Genomic DNA, 27933 nt, shown 5'->3' on the forward strand with positions numbered 1-27933 from the left:
AGTGTCTGGCTTCCTGAACCACCTTAATGAAACAAAATGCCAAAATTCACAGATACATTGACACTCCTGCTGATGACCTAAAATAGCATCAACTTCCGACCGAGCGAGCCAATTGCTAGCTACTGCATTGAACTCCTTTGCCTAAGGACATTGTCAACAGGGTAACCTTGTTTTCAAGATGAATTCCTTTCCCTTGAACTCTCTTTTCCAGTTTGCCAGTGAAGTGGAGTAGCTTTTCTAAGGCTCCTTAGCTTAGGAAAAAAAAAACCCACTCTGATGGACTGCTAAAAATCAAGCCATGGCCTTTTGTGAAAGAGGATAGCTCTGGCCTGAGACAGTATGTGGAGTTTCTCAACACAGAGACTGCGAAAAGCACAAATAACCAGATTCAGTCAAGCCTAAGATGAGAAAAGGAATGGGGATGAGCATCTCAGGTGTCACTCACCAGAGGAATTGCAACACTGAACATTGATTTGGTGGTTTAAGTAGTTCAGCTGAACACTATTGTGGATGAGTGAACTCCTCGTCTCTGCAGACATTTGGTATAGTATAAGAGAGTACTGGCATGTCTCAATGCCCACCTCATGCTTGGTCACTGGTGAGACCATTCAATGAGAAGAGAGCAAAGCATTCTAAGAAATATCCTCTAGAAGAAACAGAGGGAGACCCAGGTTAGGATCTGAACACAGAATTTGTCATTTACTATGCCTTGCCTCCCTTCTGCCAACTGTGGTCACAGTTCCAGTATATGCCAGGGACAAAAGTCAGGCTGTGGGTTCAAATTACAACTATAATCCCTACACCTTAGGAAACCTCTTTAACTTTCCTATGCTTCTGTTTTATCATTTGTAAAATAAAAAGCATCAAAGGGGCACAGTAAAGATATACAAGCAACACAAACTAAGTTGAGTACATGCTCACTGGATGTTAGTCCCATTTTATTAAGAACCAATAGAAGCATGTTTTGGAGTCAAACTACTCCAAAGAACATGTCCTGCAAGCAAAAGACCCGATGGAGCAGCATAGGGACTTCTTAAACCAGACAAACCCCTCAAACCACAGGTCTAGGTCTCATTTTGCTCTTTGAAGAAGAAACAGCAACATAAGGATATGTCATCTTTACTGGGGAATCTTAGAATACACCAATACAGTAGGTAGCAACCTCAGGCATGCACGCGCACACGCACGCACGCATGCACGCACACAGGCACACACACACACACACGACTGTGATAAGACCTACAACAATTGTAAATGAAAAAGAACAGTTAGAAAAAAAGTGGAGGTTTTCCAAGCGCATCTTAATTAATAAAGACTATTTATATAAGTTATATTCACAGGTTGATTGCCAGATTATAAATCTGGATCCCAGAATCTAGAAGAACAAAGTCTGTTTTATTTTGAATAGTCCTTTCGATACCCCCCAAGAGAGCCATGCCTCAGGAAACAGGTTCTGACGATCCACCCCCGCCCCTCGTCCTGGCCACCTGGCAAGCTGCTACAGGGGATAATGCGTTGAGTACACTGTCAACTTTCTGGCCCCTAATTGCTCAGGTGAGATTAAAGGTGGCTTTCTGAATGATTTTAGGCAACATATGCTGATGGGAACAGAACCCTATGACTGGCATGCTTGAACCAAGGACATAAAAGCCCCTTTCATCAGGGTCTCGGCAAAGAAGAGAATTACCTAGGGTTTTGTACTACCTGCCACTCTCAGCTTGGTAGCAATGTGCTCTCTGTTCTGTTGAAAAACAGGCTGCGTCGATTATGCTGACACAGACAGTCAGGCCGTGTGGTACTGCATTTGCATTATTTTTTTCTTTACATCTTAGATAAGAAAGAAGGTTATGATTCATCCTGCACCATCTGAGTCAAAATTCATTTTGTCTTTTGGTTCAATTAGTTTTTCGCATTCCACATTAAAAAGCAAGAGTAGTTTGCTCAGCAAATGAGAACGCTGTGGTGTATCTTGGGGTGCTGCTTTCTCACACAGAATGACTAAGCCCCGTGTATTAGATCCTCTAATGATATTCCAATAATAAGATAACACCACACAAAATCACAAAGCATTAATTCATGAAAATATCGGAGAGATTATCATATGCTAATCACAGATGACATAAACCAGATGCAGCCCTGGGAGACAGCGCTAACATCTCTCGGAGATTCCGAGTCTTCTACTAAGGGTTTAGAACACATTTACTTATTTCATTTGATTCTGGAAACAAGCATGCACAACAGATTAGAGGTAATGATCTCCTATTAAATAGGTAAAATAACTGAAGCGCAGGAAAAAGTTTTTTAAAATCCCATAACAGAGCCTCTCTTCTCACCCTCTCATTGGTCCACTCTCTGTTTTGATTTGGGAACTGAACCCAGAGACTTAGGCATCCTAGGCAATGTTTCCTACCATTAGGCATGCGCCTGGGCCTAGTTAAATCTTTCAATCTGTCCTTAGATAAGCTAGTTTTTTCTGGCAAAATCTGACAACTGCTAACACAAATGTTCTTGATGACATATAAGAAGATGTTTTAAGAGTAGCACAAAAGTCAAACGGCAGTAGTGGAACAGAGAAAAAGACACAGACCTAGGCTGACACCCTCAACGCCAACTCCGGTGCTCATTCCACTGTGCCATCTGTCAAATGATGATGTGATCGTTTTTACGGCTGCGCTGTGTCATCTACATTAAATAGCAATGTCACATTGATGGTCAGCAATATTAGTATCTCCCATTTATGCCAAGTGCCATTAGTAACACTGACCCCCGAAATCCTTAAGCAGAGTATGTGTACAGCATCAATCCTAGGCTTTGTCATAGTCTACAACACTGGTTTAATCTGATTACTTGGCACTTGAACTTTCAGCGCAGTGAACCTCCTCATAAACCCCAGGGAATTGGGTTAGCACCAGATAAGAGCATAAATGGCCTTGGCCTTGGAAATGGACTTGTGTCACCCTGGGACTCTGAGACAAGCATGGCTGTAACTTTACACAGAATGGCCATTCTCTAAGCCATCTACGTTTTCTTAGTATACACAGAACAAATGATGAAAAGTATCTGAAGCAAAGGAATCATGACATTCTAAAGATGTCAAGAGATCGAGAGGCTTAACCCCCTAACGCTGCAGAAAACAAACTGGCCTAACTTATTGTCATGGGTCAGCTAGACAGAAGGACAGTCTGAGGCCCTGAAGACCCCAAAACACTGGCCGCATTCTCCAGCCTCTAAATAAGATAATGAATCTGTCTTTATTTTTTTAAAAAAATTTATATCAAATAGTATTTAAAGTTTGAGAGCCAGAGAAACAAAAGAGGACCGAGTTCAGAGCTGAACATAACAGGTGAACCTCGATGGGTTTAAGGCATCATGGCGGCTATTAGCCAGCATTTGGGACAGTACTGGGATAAGGTCGATTACGAGTATTATTAACATCTATGAACAACAAAGTAGATTAAAAATTAATTGCTATAAATAAAAACACATGGCAATGGACAGTTTATAAATGACACAATTATGAACATCCCCTACACAGAATGACTAATGGGGAGTTCACAGGCTGGACACTTTCTTGGCTCCAGTCTACCTTTGCCAAGATCAGAAGGCCAACCAGGAGAGGTTTAAAACCTGTTCCCATGATTCCTGCCTACTGCATCGTCATAGTTTCCTTCAGCAAGACATTCCTGGACAATGCTTCTGTTAGCTTGTCCTGAAGTCTAACAAACGATGTTCACAGTCAGGCAAGAGTCGAGCCAGGAGCAGAACGCGTAAATGGAAGTTCTGCCAGGATCCCAATGAGATCAGTGTTATGCAGTATGATACAACTGCAGAAGAATTTAACGCAATGTGGCTGACATCAGTCAGCATTAGGGTCAGAATGGGGACAATGTCATCAGCTTAGACATGTCTGCGGGACTTCGTGTCTAATGGGGGCATTGGGTGCTGTCTGCTTGTTCTTGATAGGCATTCAACTGTGTTTTCTGCAGACTCTGCCAACATATCCCCCATCAGCACACCATTGTCACCCTGTGGATAAGTATTTCTTCCTTGGGACTTCTTTAGAATTTCAAGTAGCACAGGTTATTCGGTGCTGCAGCAAAATTTCAAGAACTTGGTGGGAAAGCGTGGCTTTTCCTCCGTCAGCTGTAAACTATGCTCGACATCAAAGCCTTTGACAGCAGAGGATTGAACAAATGGTTTTCCCTTTTGGTCACTAATGTACCTAATTTCCATTATCTCCCGTGGTATACAGTACAATGATTGTTGTTTAGTAGGCACTCAATAAATATTTGTAGATGAATGAACCTGCTCAATTAAAAACACACCAGACGCCCACTTCGGCATCTGTCTACAGATGTTCAAACAATGGCTTTGCTGACGGTAAATTAATTATGTCTTCCAACAAGGTGATGTCATTTCCAAGTCTGCGAGGAGATAACCATCAGGTGTTTTCAGAGAAGGTCAAGGGGAAATTTCAGGTTGTAGGGAGGAAGGGCAGAGGGCAGGGGAAAGACAGATGTGTTCTCTGTGCAGCATGGCTGGGAGTTAAGGTCAGAAGATGCAGAGTTAGCACTTGTGGCTTCAGGACTCAGCTCTACCCTCGTCTCAGTACAAAATAGCGGACGGTGGAGGAAGCGAGACTTTCTTATGCCACACACCATGTGTGGCCCACCATGCTTTCTCTCTGAAACTCAAGTTTGCGTGCACAGTTTATGGTCAAAGGATGTTGAATTATGAACTGGGAGCATCTTTTCTACTTTCTTCACGTTTCTGATAGGATGGATTCTGGGAAAAGTAATTCCGTGACTTGGTGTCTGCTGTTTGGATCAAGCCCAGAGAAAGTGGCACCTGTGGACGGCAGTTCACAGCACTGGAGGGGCTAGGCTAAGGGCGACCTTTCTGGACAGTTGCTAATGTACACATGGGTGCATATTTCTTTCAATTTGATAGCCTGTCTTCTGACCCAGTTCTTTTAGAACAGGAGCAAATTAGAGGCAAGAATCTCTCCTGGGAACCAAAGGTTACAAGTGAAACACGGTGTAAAGTAAAATAGGATATAGTATTTTAAAGGAAAATCTCAACTATGTAAGCTTTCCGTCGACCAGTGTACCCGTGAATTCCACAGAAGACATACAGAAAGGAGATCAAGTCCAAGGGTGTCAGTCCAATTTAAACTCATAGAATGGAGCAACCACATCTTATTCTACCCATACATTCTCCAGTGTCCTTATATGATTAAAAAGGAAGAAATGAGAAAAATCCGGGTTATAATTCATGGCTCTGTCATTAAGTGACTTGTGACCCTGGGGACCTAATTTCATCTTCTCCCCAAATGAGGCAGGTTCCTGGGCTTAGATCCGTTCCATGATTAGCGTTTTATGGTCCTCAAGGTGACAAATGAAGAAGTGACTGGCATATTCCCGCCCTGTAGTGACTGTCGGCCGATCACTCTCATTTATTCGTTGTCATTGGGATAGGAGCAGAGAAGGGGGAACCCCTGTGAACTAACTACACTGTCCTCACTCCTATCTACACAGTAGTGAGGAAGATGGGCAAAAAAAATTTAACAGAATATATATTTAAATAGATTATAAAAACTTTTTTTTGTATTTGAAAATTAAGTACACTTTATTTTAAGGGCAAATGCATTCTGCATTCTTAACTAAGTATAGCAAAGGTCCAGGTCTTAGTTTGTAAAAATATCAAGTCCAATTTACTTCTTTATCTTCGTAACAGCTCCATTCCCATTTCCACCATAGGTTTAAAAAAAAATTTAGTCATTTTGTGTGTGTGCACATGCGTGCACGAATGTACAGGTGCACACATGAAGGCCAAAAGAGGATGCTGAGTGACTTCTATTATCCCTCTCTGCCTTATTCCCTTGGAATACAATCCTCACTGAGCCCGGAACTCACTACGTTGGAGTAGGCTGGAAGGCAGCCAACCATAGCATCTCTCCTGTCTCTCCCTTCATAGACCCACCCAGCACGGGGGTCACAAGTATGTGTAGTCATGACCAGAGTTGTCCATGAATGCCACAGATCCCCATGTTTACACAACAGGCACGGATGCCCACCAAGCCGTCTCTCTAGCCGTAATTTCTACCCCCTTTATTCAGAAAACATATTGTATCTACAGTTTTCAAAACTCTCAGCTATGTGGCCTTGACCTTGAATGAATCATTTGGGCTTTAATTACCTAGAAAATGAAAAATTATTTTACATAACTTCAATCATTACATTTTTTGGGGGGTAAAACTATAAATCTTGGGTTCCAAATTAATGAGTAATAGCACACTGGCTGAATGTACTAAAAAATAACATATGCAAGACATAAAAAACGTGGGGTTACTTATTTAGTGCTGTAAACACATACTGCGCTGAGCCAATACTTCACAAGAAGTTACCGCACAAAGGAAGCATATCTAATATATCTAACTAAAAACTGCACCCCATGATCCATGGCTACCTTAGAACGAGAGAGGAAAAAAAAAAGAGGAAAACCAAAAAACCCCAACTTTCCCCTCTAATCGATATCACCTTTTCTCTAACCAACCCATTCTCTATTTTTTTCTCCGAGGCTGTGGTTTTGGGGTTTATACTTAATGAAGTTACTTGTGTGTGAAAACAAGATCCCCAAGGCCTGAGGTTCCATCTTCACTAAAAGAAAGTGCCCACCAGGCGTCAGTCCTCATTCTGTAATCAACAGGGACACTTTGGAAATCATTTTCTTGTCACACAACAATAAAGACAATCAAGTTCAAATCACCCGGCACCTTAGTTAAGACCCGCGAAGCAATTTCCAAAGCAATCACCCGGCTCTCGGTAAAGATCTGAAAGCTCAGACACAGCACAGTAACTGATCTAACTGGTCCGTGACCAGCTCGGCAACACGGTGAAAGAAGAGCAGAGAAGAGACGGGGTCTGAAGGTCTGAGCCAGAGCCATGCTGCTCCTTGTTGGCGCTCTGACAGCGAGGGCAGCATAGTGTCCTGGAGAGCAGGGGAGCTCATTAGGACCTGCTTCCCGGGGTTTCTTCATCTATGGATAGAGAGGAATTTACTGCCCTCTTACCCACGCTGCTGTCTAGCTCAGATGACAGAAGAGGCAAGCAAGGGTTTTAAAATGTCTTTTTAAAAACTTTAATCCGACTCATTAAATCACACACACACACATACACACACACACACACACACACACACACACACACACACACACTTTTTTCCCCCTGAGACAGAGTTTCCTTATGTAGCCCTGGATGTCCTGGAACATACTCTATAGACCAGGCTGGCCTTGAACTCAGAGATCTCTCTGCCTCTGCCTCCCAAGCGCTGGCATTTAAACTAGATGTAATGGACTCTTTCACAGGCCCATCTACTAAGGGTGACGCCAGAAAACTAAGTCATAATGTCAGAGTCGGGCTCAGGATGAAAGATGGAGTCACCATCAGCTTCAACATCAGAGAGATGATTCTTCAGCTACATTTTGCAAGGATTTTGCTTTGTCTGTTCAAACGTTAGTTCTCCATACTGACTGGGAATTTCCAGCTTTCCCATGCCTTGCCTATGTTTCTACTGTCCACGTCCATTCACCGGCTACTTATTTTTCAGGAGTTATCAGGCTGGGCCCCTGATGGGTTTCTTTCCTCTAAAATTTCAAACACACCTAAATCATGTTCCCGGTATCCTAAGCATCTCAGGCCAATCTGTGGATATGGTCACTTACTGAGTGACCCAACTAGCACAGGGAGGATCCCGACTTTACATTGCTGAGCAACATGAGCCAAGATGGCATTCAAACTATGCTCTGAGGCTATGCTTGTGAAAACTTCCCATGGACAGTCCTTGGCACTGGGTGCCAGCAGGTGACTCCTTAGAGAAGGTGAAGTCCAAAGGCCATAGTCAGGGCTTAGAAACCCTTTGAACCTGTTTCCACTGACTCTTTCCTTCAAGCGTGATATTTGCCACGGGGGCTTCCATTCCACTATCTGCCTCTGGCCCCCCGCATTTTGTGTCAAAAGTTTCCTCATCAGAAATGGTCCCACTTCTCTAGGATCTTCCTATTTCCCAAGTTTAATAAAACTAAGTATAAATGCTCACCAAAAGATTAAAGACTCCATAACTATCTTTCTATTGCTGCTTCTAGATATGCCTTCTTTCCCTGAAGTTTCTCAGAATGGTGGCTGAACGTGGATGAAGACGCCTATCACTTTGTGTTCTTGATACAGTAACACACCATAATTTTTCACTGGCCCCTGTGAGACATAAACATTTGCCAAGGGAAAACCCAGGCCTGTGGCAAACACCACGAGATTAGCCTGCCCAGAACCACACCCAGGTTTTCCACACCATCGTGACAACACTTACATGTTGTTTTTATTTATTTAGAAGAGAATCCCCATCCTTAATTGCCCGTCTCTCCAAAGGCAATCTCCCCTCTAAACCCTTCCCTGAGTTTACCATCTAACTCTCCCCATCTGAGAGCATGGTGTTCAAGGATATAGGCCCGGTGTACAGTTTTCAATGCAGTTCTGCAGCTCATTACTTGGTGATACTGGGTAAACGCTTAACATTCCTGGGCCTTAATTCTCTAATGGGAAGATGATAGTGACATCTACTTCACAGGATTATATTCCTCCATAAGGGTGAAATAAGCTAATTTCTGAAGTCCATAAACTAGTAATGCCACAGCACAAACAATCAGTAAAACCCAGCCCTTCCCCAGCTCTCTCTCTCACGGATAGCAAACTCCACTTGGCAATGATTACTTTGACTGCCGGTGACGCACCTTTTACTTTTGCTAGAACTTAAATTTAAATCAAATGTTATTGATGGATTTTTTAATAGGGATATCTTGTTTTCTTAAATAAGCTGCACGTCTCTGGAGCTTTGGTGAACTCTGATTATCGAACACATTCTACATGCCAAGACCTTGGCTGAGTGCACTCTATAAATGTTTCATGTATTGCTCACAATCACAGTGTAAGATAGCTATTTCCACGCTGTGGAGGAAAGAGCACTGGAGGAGGCCTAGGGAATCTTGGGCTCAGAGTTTTTTAAGCTAGTCTGCCATAAAGTTAAGAGAGCTCGAAGGTCGTTTTTATCTGTTTTCTGAGTGTGTAGCATTTGCCCATTGATCTAGTTGTTCGGTTTACTTTATTTATCACTGTAGATTTTGTTGCACAATAGCTGGAACACGCACGCTTAGAATTTAGCTTTTCACTTTTAATATAATATAATTACAGATGGCTTACCTTTCATCATTAACTTTTTCTTCAGTTTATCGTGGATGCTAACACTCACCCTCCTCCTATTACAATGAGAAGAGTGCAATAAACTTTCCCTATCCCCCGATATAAGCGGATACCTTTGCTTGTTTCCGTCTTCCTATTTTCCATGCGCTTGTGCCAACTCCCAGTCTCATGTATAGCCTCACCATTTTACTTCACTGTTGTTGTTTCCACTGTGAATTTGCTAGTGTTGAAAGAAACGCAAGGGGTCGTTTGTTCTATACACCTTGAATCACCAAGGTGGCAAGCGAGGCTCAGGCAGTAGAGGGACCTGCTAGCAATACTTAGCTAGTCAGGGGCACAGCAGGGACCAGCATCAGGTTTCTTTTTTATATAAAAATAGTTTTTAACATTTACTTGCTTATTGAGTGTGTTCAGAGGCCCAGGGAATGAGCCCGAGAGATGTATGAGCCACAGTATGCTTGTGAATTCAGACGACAACTGGCAGCAGACAGTTCTGTTCCCCTATGTGGGTTCGAGGGTTAAACGGTTACCATGTCAACTACTGACATCTTGACTGTCAGCTTGACACATCAGGGACGAAAGAACCATCACTGAAGAGTTGTATCCCATCAGACTGGCCTGTGTGCCGATCTGTGGCCAGCGTGTCTATGGGTAATCTTCTTGACTGCTAACTGACATAGGAGGGCTTAGCCCACAATCGGTGGTACCATCTCTAGGCAGGTAGGCTTGGGTTGTGGAAGAAAGGTGGCGGCAGGCCTGAAAGCAAGCCAGTAAGCAGCAGCATTCCTCCACGGTTTCTGCCTTGAGTTCTTGCCCTGACTTCCTTCAATGATGGACTGTAACCTGCAAAGTGAAACAAACCATTCCTTCTCCAAGTTGCTTTTGGTCATGCCACTTAGGGAGAGGAACAGCAAAACAAACCAGAACAGCAGCTGAGCCATCTCCCAGGCTCAAGGATCAGAACTCTCTATTTCCACCTCTTACCCTTTGAGCTAAACTATAGAAACATCTGTGTAGAGAGTGTTTGCTTTCCCTCCTCCATACACTTCCAGCTTTGGGCCAGGGGCCTCAGTTTTTCTTCCACTGTGTATTCAGTACTACTACGTGTACTACGGTCCTGTAGAACCTGTACTACATGTACTACGGTATTACTCCTGTAGCTTACCACCTGCACTATAGGATGGTTCATGGCCAGGCAAGGGGCTTGAGATTGAAACACACACATACACAGAGACATGGGTCATTCTTGAAACAAGAATACAAAGAATGTCCCCTTGAATCAAGAATGCCAACTTTATTGTGTTCCAGGGCAGCTTATCTAGTGCCTTCTCTGACCAATGGTCACACCCTAGCTCTGGGGATCCTTCAGCTGCAAGCCCACCAGAAACCACTCCCCTGCCATCAGACTCTTAGGTTGCTCAGAGCAGCTGCAAGCACAGGAAAACAAGCTGTTTACTCCATTGGGCAAAGAGTCATAGAAAATTCATGGTCTGGGGGTCCACAGTCCCCAACAGAGTAAGACATTAAAGAGAAGTCATGAAGCCAGGGAATATCTGAGGATGCAAAAGCCTGCTCAGTTCTCTGCCTTGGAGCCTTTACTCATTACTGAGACCCATGTAGCCTTTCTCTACATATCCTTCGAGAACCTACTCTAAGAGAATGTGATGAGACTAACACGAAGTGGAGAAAAAAATGTTTAGAAACTATTATATCAGCTTAAGTGGGTAATTTAGTGTCTCTTAAATGTCATGATAAAACTTCACCTCCTATTTCACAGTTTAATATGTTGCATTTAAAATTTTATTTTCCCAGAATTAATTTACTTACATGCTACAAAAATACCATTTTTTTTTAAAAAAATGAGACAGAAAGGCAAACAATCTCTACATTGAAGACTGGTTTAGAGGCTTCAGGTTCAAGTGTGACTTCCTGCTCTTCAGTGTTCCCAGAGAGTACAGAGGACTCCTGGCTTTTCCTCCACACACTCACGATCACTTGTATGTGTGTGTGTGTCTCATCCCTTTTGCATCACAGTTCCCCTGACTGTCCACAGCATCTCACAAATGACACGTACCTCCAACTTGCACTGATGGACTGGGAAGAATAACACTAACTAGTCATAGTTATTCATAGTTTAGAAGAGGGAAGAAGTGACAAACAGAAAGAGGTATTTCTCTCTCCTGAATTCAGTCATGATAAGACTCGAGAATACAGTTAAGTCATATCAATTTCCAAGTTATTCATAAGTATTTAGAGCTACGTGGACACAAGATGAACTATGATCTATTTTTGCCTTGTGTGAAGCTAATAAATCATCCAAAGTGTGTCTTGATTGTGCATATCAATTAACTGTAAGAACCAGTGAGATTTTGAGTACAAGCCGACTGCATTTCTTCTTCATGGTGGTCTGGTGAGAAATGCACAGTGCTGTGTGCATAAACACTACCTCTCATGCACTGGATGCAAACACGGCACCAGTGCAGCTGATCATAACTCCACTTCCTCAGTAGGGAAAATGGAACAAGCATTTCCTTAGGCATTCAGCTCCGAGTCCCACTCACCAAAGTACTCATCGGAAGGGGGGTTTTCCATGTCATACAGCATCTTCTTGGTCAGGTGCTCGAGCTCATCTTCTGGCCGGAATGATGGGGCAACAGAAGGAGGCCCCATAGACCCAGGGTGTCCGCCCTGGAAGAAAACATACAACCATTTATTGTAGTCTAAACACCCACTACAACAATCTACTTGACCATGGAGGAAGCAGCACGGGTCGATCTATTTGTAGAATCATGTTGTGCACTCAGATTTATTCCTTACCTAGTCTGACCTTTGGTATTACATTTCATCCGCTTCCCTTTTCCAGATGTGTCTATCACACTTTAGAATCTGTGTTTCCAATAATAGGAATCTAATTTTTCAATAACTGCTCAGCAGTTGCCATGTTACTGTTAGTGTATTAATGAGGAAGATGATGAATAAAGACTATACAGCCCAAAGGAGAGTCTATGGGCACATCAGTAAAGCCAGAGCCTCTGGAGAGAGTGCACTGTCAGGGGCCAAGGAAGCTTCCTAGGAGAGAATGCAAAGAGAAGAGAAAAATTGAGAAGACTTGCTATACCTAGGTGACAAAACTCAAGTGCAATAAAAAGCTCCAAGGCATTGTGTTTTCTGTTCAAATACAACATTTGGGATGGTAAATGAGATGAATCTTATTGGTTCCTGGGATCTAGAAAGCAAAGGATTTTTATTCCAGTTAGGGAAGCTCAGCAACTTTCCCCCCTAGACCTGCGAGCAGGCAGACATCAGATGTGTTTGAGTGGCCAGTAGAGTTCAAGCAGGCCAGTGAGACTGCAGAAATGCCACGTAAGAGATCAGAAAGTCAGGCCAGAAAGTGCACAGCCAATCAATGTCCCAAAGTGGACAAAGAAAGGAAGGTCAGATGGTAGAGGGAAAGGAGCTTCATGCTACAGACATGAAAGGGAGCTCACTAGATCTCCCTTTTTTACATTTTAACCTGCCATTGTTGACAGCACCCCATATCTTTAATCAGAAAATTATAAATTAAAAATGCTGCTAATAGCAGTTTAGAAATGAGGACAGCACTGGCCACTGTCAATGGGAAGAGAAGTGGACAGAGTATGTGCTTGCTTTGTGTTTACGACTCTTGCAACAGTTGGGTGAGAGTTCCCCTCTTCAGGCACAGCATCCTGTAACGTAGCCATCTCTTTACAGATGTTACTACTCCTAATGGCGATTTGACTTGAGTGATGTCTACAGCACAGAATCTAGGCCTTCTTGACATGAATAAGACTTCATTTGTAGTATAGACTTTCATCTATATTATTTTCCCTGTTTTGGAAATATATGTAAGTGTGTAGTGGAGACATGCTGAAAGTAAAGAGCCTGAGAAACTTTTGTTGGCCACTAATCTTGCTCTAGGATTTTATTCCCTGTTAGGATATTTGCATTAGAGATGGGAAACACAGGGACAGGCTTCTGTCAGTTGCGTGATCTTCTCTGTGTGAGACAGGGAACAAGAAATGCTAAAAGATCAGGACAGCGTTAGTCATGGTAAAGTCAGGACAAGAGTCCATTCTAGACTAATTCATTTATCCAATAAACATTAAACATTATATTTAGAGCAAGTTCTCAAATGCAGACAATATTTTGCCATGAAGGGCTGTTTGTGCCTTAAAGAAATGATTAGATCATTACTTTTTTAGTTTATCCACTCATTTTCTTTTTTCTCACTTGTATTTGTTCTTTGAGAATTTCCTATATTTTGATCCAATTTACTGCCCTCCAAATCACTCCAGATCCATCTCTACTTCCCCAACCATCCAACTTTGAATACTCTTTTCTTTAAACCCATCAAGGAAACTTGTGATTCCTATATACCCTTGGATGTATGGTCTACCGAAAGAGTGTGGGTGACCTACCAGATGCTACCCAGTTAAAGAAACAGACCAATTTACTCTAAGTAGCTATTAGCTGAGGGGTGAGACTTCATGTACACCTATCTTCTCCGTGCTGGAATTCTGTATGACTTGGGGTTGTACAGCTCTCGAGCACACTGTTAGAACATGGTGGGTTCTTACAGGCAGCCATCCTGCTGTATGAAGAGACACTGTGCTTTATAGTCACCCACCATCTCTTCCTCTTAGGCTCTTTCCCTGCCGTCTCCCTCAAAGATGCTGAGTTTTGGGAGGAGGGGTGCAATACGGATGTGCCATTCAGCACTGAGCGTTCTGCAATCTCTTTTCTGCACTTTGACTCTTGGGAGTCTCCATGTTAACGGCACCTACTGAAAGAAGTAGTTTCTCTGACGAGGACTGAGAGAAGCATCAATCTAAGCTTGCAATAGTCATCAGAAGTTGGTGGAGTACTATGTCTATTTAGCAGAGTAGGAGTCATAGTAACAGTAACAGGATACTAGTAGAAAAAAGCTGTTCATATAATCATCGGTGCGAACCCGTCCACAGGAGTGTGGCTAGTTTACCAGGAGCATCATCCCTAAATCTTCATCAGAAGCCACCAGCTGCCCGTAGCTCCTTAGTTCGGAGTTGGGGCTTATGAATGCCTCCCCGCACTATGCTTCCATGTTGATTGGCTTGATTCTGAGCAGCAACCACAGCCACTGAGTTCAGGAGTGCAGTCATCCCGCCATGTCCAGAAGACACTGTTTTGATTGACTCCTCTCTGACCTCTGGCACTTATCATCTCCCCCACCCCGCCACCTCTACAATGATCCCCGAGCCTTGGGAAAGGGAGAGACACAGCTGTCCTCTTTGCAGCTGTGTGCTCTCTAGCAGTGGCTCGTAACCTTCCTAATGCTTAGACCCTTTAATACAGTTCTTCATGTTGTGCTGACCCCCAACCATAACATTGTTTTCGTTGCTACTTCACTAATGTAATTGTGCTACTGTTGTGAATCGTAATGTAAATATAGGATATGCAGGATATGTGGCCCCTGTGAAAGGGTCATTTGACCCCCAGTGGAATAGCGACCCACAGGTTGAGAATCGCTGCTCTAGAGTCAATTATTCTTTACACTTCGACCAGCTGTGAATTGTATGTGAACCACTGCCACTGCACAAATAAATGTCACTGACCATGTCTGAGAACTATACTTTTAGATGCAGCGTTAGAGGAAGATTTAATACTATGTCCATTGAGCAAAATAATAGCATTTATTTTATTGGCTAGATTTTCAGCACTGGCCATTGTTTTCTACTGTGCAGAGGATCTTAAATCAAACCAGAAAGCACTTGTTTAATCCCCATAATACGAATGCCAAGGACATATCTTATCACACCAGTCATTACTGAAGTCCAGGGTTCATGGCTGGGTTAAGACAGCTGGTGGATTTATTTTATATTATGTAAATGCTACTTTTGAAATTCATGAAATGGGACTTTAAAAAAGAAACCCACAATAACTCCAAGTGATAAAGATATGCTGGTTACTCCTAAACCCCTGGAATAAGTTTCTAAATAATCCGTGCCAAGTGGAGGGTTCCAAGAGTAGCGAAATGTCAGAGTTGAGAAGTGACTTCGTGAGAGTGGAAAAACTACGAACAGCGCTATGTTTAAAGGCGGAGTGACGAGGATGCACAGGGACTTGTGGTGAGTGCTGTCTCGTGACACTGTGGTACATGGGGTTTCTCTTCAAGTCAGAAGCCCATGGTTGAGACCACGGATAATTCGAAAATGATGACAGAGCCGACCTGATTGGATGTTCTCTGGCAAGCTTATGCACTTTGGATAGGCTCATATTCCCTCCGTCATTAAGAGGAGCACAGGGAGATAACCTACAACTCGGGTACAGAGGACGGAACACTTTCAGAACCCTGTGAAGAAGGGGCAAGCTACTTCAGGTGGCAAAACAGACAGAGGAGGTGGCACAGGAGCAACCGCTTTCTTCAGGCGTGCAATAAAAGGAGAGGATGAGCCTAGCTCGTGCCTGAATCTAGACCCAACTGGGACCCATGCATCCTTTCCCCACAACCACATACTGCACATGACTTCCAACAGAAGCACTGGAAAGCACCAACTGTGACGGTTCAGAGCACTAATGCTAGCTGCTTTAATTCACTCAATAGCTACTAAAGAGCACACGATAACCCTGCTTTATGACTGTCCTAGCCGGACTAGGTATCTGAATTTTATAAGTAAACAAGAGGTAAGAAACTAAATCCACCTCCCACAAAACAAAGGCAGAAATGTCTACCCTTAGCACTTGCATTTCAAAAAGACTAATTTCAAAGTACGCTTTCAGTATTTCACAGATATTTTAAAAAATGGTCCATCCTTTCCATTCTTCAAGTATTCTTGCCGATTTTGCTTGCCAAATTTAGAAGGGCTCTTTTATATTTAAACTCTACTTTCTGTATATTGATGTCATCAGACTTATCATGCTGATATGTCCTTATAGACTCATTTTACACTGAAAACATTATAAGCCAATGGAGTCTGTGATGCACGTGATATATTTATGGGGCATCACAACATAACAATGCGCGATAAGCATTCGCTGTTTGCTGTGTGACATGTGGCCCAGTGGGAGCTGTAGCCTATTGCCATTGTGCAGCAGCTTGAGACAATATCATACTACATATCATTAGCCTGGGGGAAAAATCACCTCAGATTTGTGGGCTTTCTATGGAATCGATACCACTTTCACAAAACATACAGCTGAAACATCGCAAGTGGAACCACGGTTAAGCTGGGGACCATACCTGTACTGTTAGTTGAGAGTTATAGCTTATGAGGAAGGACCTAGATGATTGCACAGAATTTTGAATTTTGTCCACATGACTTGCCTACCTGCCCCCATCCAGTGTATAACGTGGAACACCTCTGGAATAAATGCTGTTCGGAAACCACAGATTCTTTAGATAACAGTAGGTTTGTCACCACAGGGAAGGTAGCCTAGGATTCTGAGTTCAGTCCTGTCAGAAGTGCATTTCTAGAATTCCTCCCACCCAGTATAGACTAGGACTCATGAGACCTTAAGGAAAATGAACAGCCACGTCCAACATTTATTTTCAAACGAGCAATTCACGGCACAGTTTAGGGTAATACACAAGCTAAAATGCATGAAGGGTCATCGGGATGGGATGTTCTGCACTGGTTTCCGGGTTCTTCATTCTGAAGTGCGAACATCAGTGGTATAATAGTCCCCGGGTTCCAGTGATTCCTCACTTGCATGACCCTTTCCCAGGTGCCTGCTTCACATACAAGTAATCTTGAATGCTTAGAGGATGCTCGTGTATGACATGCAAATCTGTGTTATGGATGAGAAAATTGAGGTCGAGTGGGTCAGTGAGCAACCCTGTGGAGGACCACAGAAGCAGCAGACTCCCTGGTGGACAGAGTGGGGTGTTGATCTCAGGTGCCTCTCAGGGTCCCCCACTAGTGTCTTCAAGCCCTTCTAGTTCTATTATTTGATAGTGATTTAGATGTTTATCTATTTACTCCTATATAAGTCAAAATTTTTGTGTATGTGAGTGAAAGATTACTGCTCAGTAATATGTTTTTCTGAAAAAAGGAGACGTTCTTTTAAATATCCACATTAATCACCAATATATATCTTCTTTGAAATGTCTGAATCATTTAGTGAAGGCATAAGGGCATCTTAAGACACACAGGTGAGTTCTCACAGGGTCAGACTTCAAACAACTTGAAACTCTCCTTAACCTAAAGCACCAAGAACTGAGAATATCACGTCAAATTATTAAGAGTTTCCACCTCTGACAATTTAGGAGTTGTAGAAGAAAAAGATCCAAAGTAGGCTCCTGGGACATATGAGCCTTTGCCCTTGAAGGATAAATTAGATTTCATAAGAGAAAAGAGGAAGGGAGATAGAGAGGAAGTACAAGAGCAATGTACATAGAAGAAATGTCAACATTTAGATGGAGAAAGAGCTAGAATGAAGACAGCAGCCAATGCCAAGTCTTCATTTTAGGTAAGAGAAAATTATTAGATTTTCAAGTGGTACCTGCCTATGTTAAAGTTACGAATACGGCGGAGTACTTTTATATCGTAAGCTTATTTAAAAATAAAGTCAGTACTGGAGGAATAGCTCAACTTGGTTTCCAACCATAAGGATTTTAATTCAATCCATAGTATCTATGATTTAAAAGAAAAAAGTCATTGTGGTGTAATGCTTGTAATCGCAGGGTTATGGAGGCGGAGTCAGGCCTACTTGGTGAGCTGCAATAACAACAACAACAAACAAACAAAACAAAAACAAGGTTGGGGTTCTAGGGAAAAGGCACTTGTTACAAATCTTGACAACCCAAATTCCATCCAGAAGATCCACACGGTAGAAGGTAAAAGGACACCCAACAGTGATCCTCTAACCTCCAAGTGAGCACCATGGCACCCTCCTCCAAATAAATAAATAAATAAATACATAAATAAATGCAAAACAAAACCCAACAAAACACACCACTGCCCAGAAAGGGACTCGGGGGCTGTAAAGGTACCCACCTGTTCCCAACCCAACCCTGCTCCTCTCTTAGAGGGTATCCCTGGTACCCACATGGTGGAAGGGGAGAAACCCTCTCCCAGTAGCTGTCCTCTGTCCTCCACATGTGCACCATGGCAATGTCATTACAATAATAACAGCAACAATAAAAAAGAACAAACAGAAAAGAAGGTGAATGACTTGAATAAGGACACCCAAGGTTGTACTCTGGCCGCTATACCCATGTACATGCACACATTTGAGTGAACAAGCACATACACACACACACACACACATTCACACACACTAAAAATTCACCCAGACATGAGGGTATTTCTAGGCAAAAACTAACTAATACAATTTCAAAGTTCTTTGATATTTACTCAGTGTGACTAATTACCGACTTCTTTCTTGTCTCTGGGCACACAGGAAGTCCTGCTGATTCCCTCTTTCAGGCAGAAGTTGCCATGAGAGGCACAAGAAGGTGGAGGCTTAGTCCTTCAGTTACTGGAAGAAGAGTTGGCCTCTACCCCGCAGGCCGAGCCTCTCCACACTAGAGGGAACATGGAAACTAACATCTTCTAAGGCCAGTGCTGAGAGTCATGAGAAACAGTGATGCTATTCTACTTATGGCATTCTGTCGTTCCCTTAATGTAAACATATTTTTCTCAGATAAAAGATCCAAGTATCTACATGTTCTGGTCCACATTAATAAACTGTTGCCCAGGTAACTGCCACTAGAAAAGACATTACGGTGCCAGATATGCAGTCCTATACAAGTCGAGGTTTCTCCTAATTATCCCGGGGGGTGCTGTGCAATCATGAAGAGTGGTTTCTGCAAAGGAAATGCAAATGACAGAATCCTTGATGAACAAGGAAATTTCACCATATCAATAATAAGGCAAACAGCAACTTCCAGCTAGCAAAGTCGTGTAACAGTTCACGATACTTAAGAGTGTTTTGTATATTCTTACACAGGATATAAGCACATTATTACATGGCTAAAATCTATCTGACTATTTGGAGCCCCTTTAATATTTTTTTCTGTGTTTAACTTGATGGAAGACCTTTATGGAGTTATTTTTAATTCCTGGGCCTGTTTCTTCATTTATAATCTAACACTCTCAAAGATTCCTTGGTTTTACTCCAGCACGTGTTTGTGACCATAATATAGTGTGTGTGTCATTGTCGACTTTGAGAGTGAAATCACATATCTCTATATTTAGAGATATTTTGTAGTCTGTAAAAGTAAATGCGCACTGAGTCAGTGGAAACCTCATTAATAACAGAGGTTTCCATTATAAGAGGATGTAACCGACTTGTCAGCATCCTTTGAGGCATCCAAGCTTCATTCAGTGCTCCAAATCTGAGTAAGCAGCGGGCAGCTCGCAGGGCTTCTGCAGCCTACTGAACTTTCACTACACTTGGGTTACGAAATCAAGAAGCTATGAAAGTTAACCACTTCATCCCCCATGCCCTGTCCTTGAGCAGAGAATGAAAGTTTCCACCAACACTCATTTCTGGGGGGGTAGTGGTGGAGTTTGCTATGTAGACAAACTGGCCTGACCCTTTCTATGCAGCCCAAACTGAGCTCAAAACCATTGCTCTCCTGCCTTGGCCACAAAGGTGGTAGAAAGATAGGTATGAGCAACCGCATACTTTTCTGAGGAAGGAGGATGCATGATCACTAAGATACAAATACTGGAGGTTCTCAGGCCAACACTCAATCCCTTCAGTGAAGGTCCCTTCTGGCCATGTAGCTCAATGTTCTAAGGATCCGTGTTGCAAAGTGGCCACTCAGTAACCGCCATTGCATCAGCCTCTCAAGTTACTGACAATGACCTTGCTTTGGGTCATTTTCCTCCTGTGCCCCTACCTGATGTTGAGTTCTTATCTGCAAAGAACCACCTACTTGAACTTACTGTGAGTCTGAATCTTACCAGAAAAGCACTCCCAGGCAAATAAAACACCAGGAAGAAGCAGCCAAAATCTTCGGAAAGATTCCATGATAATGAACACTCTATCATTTTGGGTGGCAGAGACACTCATTTTTCTTGTCCATTTGTAATGATGTACAAGAGGTTCCTTCTCTCAGAGGGAAAATGACTTCAATTATGTGTTCTTGTAAAAAAGAAACATTGAAATTATCTTCTTTTCAAAAGGTAGAATTAGCCCCATTTTAGAGCTGAAAGCCTGCCAGAAAAAAAAATATATATTTCTGATAGTACCCCCCCCAACCCATCTAGCTGTGTCAAGTTTGCGTTTTGCAATTTTCTGTGGCTGCTTTTACTTTTGGATTCTTCCTGATTGTCCTACTCGACTCTTAATGCCTCACTGTGTAAAGGGATGAAGTACGTTTTCTGGCCCAGGGCAGAGGCTATGCTGGGATACCTGTGGTGTTTCAGGCTACAGCAACTGACAGCAAGGTGTGTGGAGAAGTCACGTGGTAGGAGAGGGAGACCCGCCTGAGCATTCTCAGTGAGAACCCACACCTCTACTCGGTCCTATTCTTGTCCTCATGCCATGTGTTGCTGTCTCTAAGCTACAGTCTTTAAGCCCAGGTCTTCAAAGGAGAGGACCAATGACCCTGTGTTTCAGCAAGAGCGGCTTGTTGAAAAGCTTCCGAGAGAAAAGGCTGGACATCCGTGAGGAAGCGCAGTGCTAGCACCCCAAGGTTTCCTGACACTCCAACAGAGCCCAAAGGGCTCCCGCTCCTCAGTTAACCACTCTTCAGTCTCTGTCTCTTGACTCACTGACTTCTGAGTTCCACCATCTTTGAACTTCTCCTAGGGTTTTGCTTTTCTAGTACCGACTTTCTTATCTATCAGCTGAAGAGTAATGTATCTAATTCAGAAAAAGAAGCACTGTATACTACCAAAAATATTGCTGTTATAGTTACTAGGGAAGAAATGGAGTTCTTAACGGTGCTATTCTTCTTAAAGAAGGGAGTGGAATGCTTGCTTACTTCTTTTTCCAGTAACCCACCATCATTCTATCAGTGTGGTATTCCTGATTTTCACAGATTGTTATAGCAATTTACCTAATAATTATGACTACTTTGACTGTAAGTCTCCTAAACCTGACATTGGTAAAGCCATGCTTTGTTGGTCCTCTGAAGTGTTGACACTGAAACCAAAAACAGTGACCTGAGGCTCATGTTAGCTGGAGTGGGAGTAGCCCTTCCTCTCTCTTTCCTGCCTGGATGCATCCCAGGCACAGGAGCCACAAACAGTGATGCCACACCGCCCCGGGGGAGACAAGAGCTAGGGAAGACTAGCAGGCACCTCAGCCGACAGTCGACAGTCGCAAAGTGAAGCCATAGTAATGGCCTGACCACTCGCTTTCTTGGCCCTCCCAGGGCTACTCCCCCATGAGAAAGCAAGCTGACCATGGAGTGAGAGGATCCCTCTCAACTTGTTCTACCCGAGGCTAACAGCGGCTGTTTCTAGATTACTGTGATGCCTAAAATCTACCTGTTGAATCCGGCCTCTTTGTTTGTCTTTTCCTCACAAAGATGAACGACAGGAAAGTTCAATGAACGGAATAAACTGACGTTGCTCTTTCAAATTAAATTATATCTTTGCTATGCTTTCTAGAGGAAAAAGTTTCACCTTAATTTGGTTGCCTGGAAAAATGCAATAGCTATTTGCTTCTTTGTTTGGAAGAAATGTTTCATGACATGTGTTGTTCCATTGGGCGGGAGAGAAAGTTTATTGATTAGAAGGTCTAACTGTTTATTCATTCTTACAGAGAGAGGGTCTCAGATAATCTAGGCTGGTGCTGAACTTGGTATGCGGTGAGGCTGACCTTGAACTCCTGATCCCTCCCTTCACCTCTCATTACAGCCTTTTACCACTGGGTCTGGGGAGAAACGACTTTTTGAATAGTCACCTCAGTGTGTCTCTTACCTGGCCTTGTTTCTAATCCACTGTCTGTTCAAAATGAGATTTCCCCAGTCATTTGTTATTAAGCACTTAGATTGCTCATTGTTTCTTACTATTAGAGTATATTAAAACCGTGTATAGCATAGATGCCAAACTGACTGTGAACATAAAAAAACAAACAAACAAAAAAAACAGATACTAGGTGAAGTCCAGCAAAGTTGGCAGGATGGATGGATTGTAAGTACTTATTTAAAAATACTTTTTAAAGTGTCTAAATAGAATACAGGAAAATGAGTGACTTTTAGAAAATAACAAATATGTTTTTTGAAACACGAGGCTCTAGTCTCCTTAGTATTTTCAATAGGAAACCAGGAGAGCAGGGGGCGTCCGGAGTGTGGACAGGTTGGAAAACACAAAAAGCCTGAGCTTCTCAGTCTTCTATGCACAGAAACACTTTCTCACTGCACAAGCTGTTTCTAGCGAGTGGGATTGACAGATGCCTGAACGTAACACACACGACATTGAAATAACATGCAAATTCGTTTTCAGTTTTAATATGCAAATATGCTGCTTGGCACATCACTTTCCACGGCTGAGGTCAATTTCTGTTTCTGAGTTTTTCGTGGGAAACGCAAACCAGCAAACAAATGGTTAACTCCCCATCATTTCACCTAACACAAGGTTGGTTTTCATCTGAGTCAGAGGGCTGTCTTGCTCAGCAATCCAAGGCACCTGGGAGGCAAAGAAAGGGCCAGGGCTTTGTTCTGTGAAAAGGCCACCCTCTCCAAGCAAGTATGCCCCTGACAGGTGATCATACTGGATGTCTGGGACTGCAGGGAGATAGGAAGGCAAGGTGCTTAAGAGTGAATAACAGGAACTCTTTGTTTGACCTATGAAAAACAAACTGAAGAAGCACATCACGTTGGGAGGGTAGGCATCCTTAGAGACAAAATGAGGAATTAGTCAAAAGTCCTCATCTATTCCTAGGGTATGCAGGCAGTAAAGGAAACTGCAGCCTCTAATTAAATCCGCACTAAATTACCCACAAATATTAGTGACTAATTCGGTGTTAAGGCAATCATCACAATTGCTGTGACACATCTAGTTCAACAATTTATAATTCAGTCAGGAAATCAAGGCAGATGAAGGAACAACAAAGGAACAACGCAAAAAGCTGGCTACAAGCAGTGTGGCAGAGATGCTTAACGTATGGGTTCTAGACTCTCCTTGGGTTTAATCCCATATCCATGAATCGACAATTGGCACCCAGGGCAAGATATGTATTTCACCAAATATATCCTAGTTGCTTAAAATATAGATGTGTGTTCACAGTACTTATCCCAGGAGTTAAGTAAAATGGTCCCTATCAGCCACTGCATCCCGTGGTGGATGAGAATGTCACTACTCGACGTTCTCGGGCTGTCTGACTGGTGTGCAAACACATCACTAGATTATATGGATTCAAGAGGACAGAAACTGTCCTTGTGGCCAACACTGAGCAAGAGGACCAGGGGCTTAAATGAGGACTTGGCGCAACAGAATTGGGGACGATAGACCGCTGTAAGATTAAATTTCCTTTGGATTTCTTTGCTCCTTCACAGTCCATAAGCAACCTGGCATAATGCTCACAAACACCAGAGTTTGACTGTCACAGGATGAGCCTGGGGTTTCCCTTTCCTTTCCATTCTCCTTCCTACCCCCACCTTTCTTTCTTCGCTGTGAAGAGAGAAATCAAATCAGTGGCTTGTGAACTGACTTACGGGGGAGTGATTTAGAGAGAGCCACACCCAGGAGTAGCAGAGCCAGGAGTTAAATGGGAGCCTGCTGCTCCTAGCTGGGTGTTTTTTCCACCGATTTACAGCTATCTTTATATATTCATTTAGAAATATGAAACTTACATGATCTATCGTAAAGGTTAATCAAGACAGTCAACCTTGCTGATTACAGCGAGATGCTAATTATACCAGAGGTTGGAGACTAATGTGGCCCCTTTTGCTTTCAGAAACACTGATTGTGGTGTAATGGAGAAAGTGTGGGTTTTGGAGGCAGAGCAATATGAAGTATGTGACTTACTCTGTGCACTTCACAAGGTTTTCTCTTATTTTTTTTAATCTATATTTTTTTTTGGTTAAACATAATAACAGTGTCTTCACATAGAAACAACATGAGGGGTACACAGGGCAAGGGTACAATTGCCCTATTCCAGAGCCATCACAAATAGTTTGCAGATGATACATGCCATGTGCTAGTATTTCACAGGGGCTCATGATTATTTGTGTTAAATGTTCAGACAACTTGTCAAATCTGAGCTATGGATGTCTTTCAAATGTGGCAGGAAGGTGGGCGAGAGAACATGAATGACTTAGTGTCATTCAGCAACACTGTAGTGGGGGAAGAAAGATCACACTCTGATCCTGAATCTAAAGGAAGGGCACTACCATTTCTGATCAGTCAGCCATGCAATGGAACGCAGGTCCTACCAAAGGAACGCTTCCAGGAGTTCTGAGAGTAGACATGCAATACCTTCATTTACATATTTATTGATTTGTAATTTGGAAGACTGAATGTAATTAAAGTGTACTATTTAGCAGGTGCCAGGTAATATCAAAAAAATATTTCCCATTAAGTAACTCATTTAATTACCAAGCAACTTTGATAGGCAGACACACTGATTTGCCAAGGGGGGAGACTGAGGCATGAGTACCTTGACAGCCAGTGAAGAACCTGGTAGGTAACTTGGGAAGGGCATCCTAGAAACTGAAGTTTACCACGACGAAGGTACCCAGCTTCCTAACTCGTCTACATTTCCCCCCCAGTTACCCTTCATTCTTAAGGAATTTAATTACACATTACAAAGTAATATCAATGGAAACTTTCTTAAAAGATACTATTTTTTTCTGCACAAAGATAATAACCACGAGATGAAAAGCATCTATGCAGGTTTGGGTACAGAAAGAAAGCTTCCAATTCGGAGAAACACGCCCAGCTTTAACTTCTTCATTCACAATTAAGCACAATCAAACTGTTTATCAAAGGCCAGTTCCCTTATCAATGTCAGATAAGGGGCAATGCAAAACCTCGGAAGTGAAGAAAATAAAAACCGTAAAACTCTTTTCTATTAAAAGCTCCAGTTCAGGGCCATTCCCTAATGACCAGTATGATAAGATTTCCTACTGGGTCCTGGCTGAAAGATGGGTAAAAGATGGTGGCAGTACCTCCCTCTCCATGAAAAGCAAGGCCTCTCTAAAATTCAGGAGACATTTCTAGATTCACAACACTGTCATTTTTCAGAAACAAAGCACACTGGACATCACTTGCTAGTTGATGAGATCTTTGGTTCATCCATTCCTCTCTCTCTCTCTGTCTCTCTCTCTCTCTCCATCTATCTAAATAAGATTTCTAGTCAGTCTATCTAAATGTCTATCTATCTATCTATCTATCTATCTATCTATCTATCTATCTATCTATCTGGATCTATCATCTATCTATTTATTTAAAAAAAAGTTGAGGAGGGAAGCTGTGTGTTTAAGGTTATCTAAAAATAGAGGGTGGAACTGAGAAAATCTAGATCCGAAAAGCAGGTCTAATCCAAAACTGGTTTATTCTTCATTCTACCCCAGAAGGTTCCCTCAGAACAGTGGCACCCTCTGCAAAGCCTGCCCATTCTTGGCCAAAATCTTGGGAGCCCTAGATTTTGGATGCATTCTTCTGAGATCCAGAGATGGCAGTTGCTATAAAGTGAAAATCATTGCTGTTATTCTTGGCGAGTGTACACAGACCGGCAACAGCTGGCACAGACAGATGTGGTCCACAGAGAATTCCACGTCTGGCTGTGCTGATGCTATTCCCTGTTCAGTTTTCTTTTTCTGGATCAGTGAGGGGTGTTGCTCCTCAGTCCATGTACCCTATCCACGGGCGGAATGCCATCAAGGTGAGGTTCAAACTCATTGCCTCCCCCATTTTCCATTGCTATTTCCTAATGACTTGACTTTCTAAGAAAAACACTACTGTTTCATGGAAAGTATTTTCTTCATTTGGGACCTTGTATGCCTGGGAATTGCAACATTAATATTTACAAAATAAACGACTTTCACATGAATTCTTTCTTTAATCTTTGAAATAAGTTAGTGAAGAAAATATTTTTTGAGGTTTAATTTATATTTCTTTTTGTAGCTTTTAAAAAGTACATTTTAAGTTAGCATGCAAATAAACTTCATTGCAGCATCTTCACACACACATTTCATTATTTTACCTTTATTGTTTTCTTCGTTCCATCTGGTTCCCCTTCTCCTTATGTATGTATGTATATGTATGTATACATGCATGCATGTATGTATATACGTATGTATATGCAGGTGAGTGCAAGTGCCTGTGGAGACCAAAGGTGCCAGGTCCCTCTAAACCAGTGGTTCCCAACCTGTGGGTCACGACCCCTTGGGTAACATATCAGATAATTACATTATAATTCCTCACAGTTGAAAAATTATAGTTATGAAATAGCAACAAAATAATTTTATGGTTGGTGGTCACCACAACATGAGGAGCTGTATTAGAGGGTCACAACATTAGGAAGGTTGAGAACCACTGCGCTAGAGCCTGAGTCATAGGTAGTTGTGAGCTGTGACTGGCGGGTGCTGGGAACTGCACTCAGGTGCTCTATAAAAGCAGTTTGGATTCTCAACTGCTGGGCCACCTCTTCATCCCAGTCATCATACTGTTGCTGTTATTTTACCTGTCTGCTTTCTTACGTCATGCATCCATTTTCCATGAGGAAGTAGGTTTATACCTCATCTCACAAATGAGGAAACTGAGAAAGAATAAGACTAAAGAAACTGGACAAGATCACAGAGCTGGGATAAAGAGGAGACAGGATTTATAATAAAGCACACTGACTCCAGAAACTTTTTCTTCCAGAGACCAAGATGGTGATCCAGCATATCAGTGTAATCAGAATGAAATATATTTGATGCAGCTCAATCCCACAAATACGGTCAGTATTACATCATAATCAAGAATATCCCAGAAGTCTAGATGTTTTACCAGCTCCAGCATTCCGTCCTGAGTAAGAGGTAGAACCATGTTATCACGGGCTCTATTGCGCCGACTTACAACAATAGTTCAGCTGACCCAGGTCTCTAGCCCTACTGAGCATGCTCCATGTTGAGTCCCCAGTTTCTGGTGCTTCTGGACACTCATGGAGGCTCTCGGAGAAGAGCAGAAAGCATGAAGTATGTACCCCACACTGTTTCAACATGCACGATTCTAATTACTGTGAGCTGGCTGTAAACAACATCATTGTAAGATCACAGGCCTAGTGATGTTTTTCTAAAGAAACTAATGAGATACGGGCCCTGTTCTCTTAGAGAGAAGGAAAAAAATGATAGAGGAATGTCTACAGATCCAAAAAAAAATGTTGTAGCTACACGCTATTGTCCTCTACAGAAAATGGGGTGTTGCAGTTAGCATGAGTAAGAGACACTCAAAAGGAGAAAGTAACATTTGAACTGTGTCTTGGGGACTGGAATTTAGACATCTAGAGATGTGGGAATTTATAGGAGAGACCCTGAGGAGGAAGAATGAGTGCATCAGTCTGGAAGCAACTTTCCTTTAGGTCAATCCAGGGCCAGGCTCCTCGCTGTCTCTCTGTTCCTCATTTGCTTCCTTGTCCATGATGAGTAGGAAGATGGCAGTGTATTTAGTGAAGGGGTGGAAACTGTCTGCTGCCAGCGTCAACCCACACACAAGGCTGCTGAGCGAGCTGTCTGCAGATCACCTCAGGACCGTGGCACAGCAGGCCAGCTGTTCCAGACGAGGCCAAACATTACTCA

The 27933-nt window shown here is 42.6% G+C and overlaps 1 protein-coding gene across 3 annotated transcripts in view; it reads right to left on the bottom strand.

Annotated features, from left to right (window-relative positions):
• Positions 1-27933, bottom strand: part of Lpp (LIM domain containing preferred translocation partner in lipoma) — a 606896-nt gene that overhangs the window by 123988 nt on the left and 454975 nt on the right. For all 3 annotated transcript variants that reach the window (XM_075967686.1, XM_075967672.1, XM_075967680.1), the window contains one exon: positions 11813-11939. In XM_075967686.1, coding sequence (XP_075823801.1) covers positions 11813-11939 — 127 coding nt within the window. The remainder of the gene's footprint in view (positions 1-11812; positions 11940-27933) is intronic.

This window comes from Microtus pennsylvanicus, chromosome 1, assembly GCF_037038515.1.
Source record: "Microtus pennsylvanicus isolate mMicPen1 chromosome 1, mMicPen1.hap1, whole genome shotgun sequence".
Classification (NCBI taxonomy): domain Eukaryota; kingdom Metazoa; phylum Chordata; class Mammalia; order Rodentia; family Cricetidae; genus Microtus; species Microtus pennsylvanicus.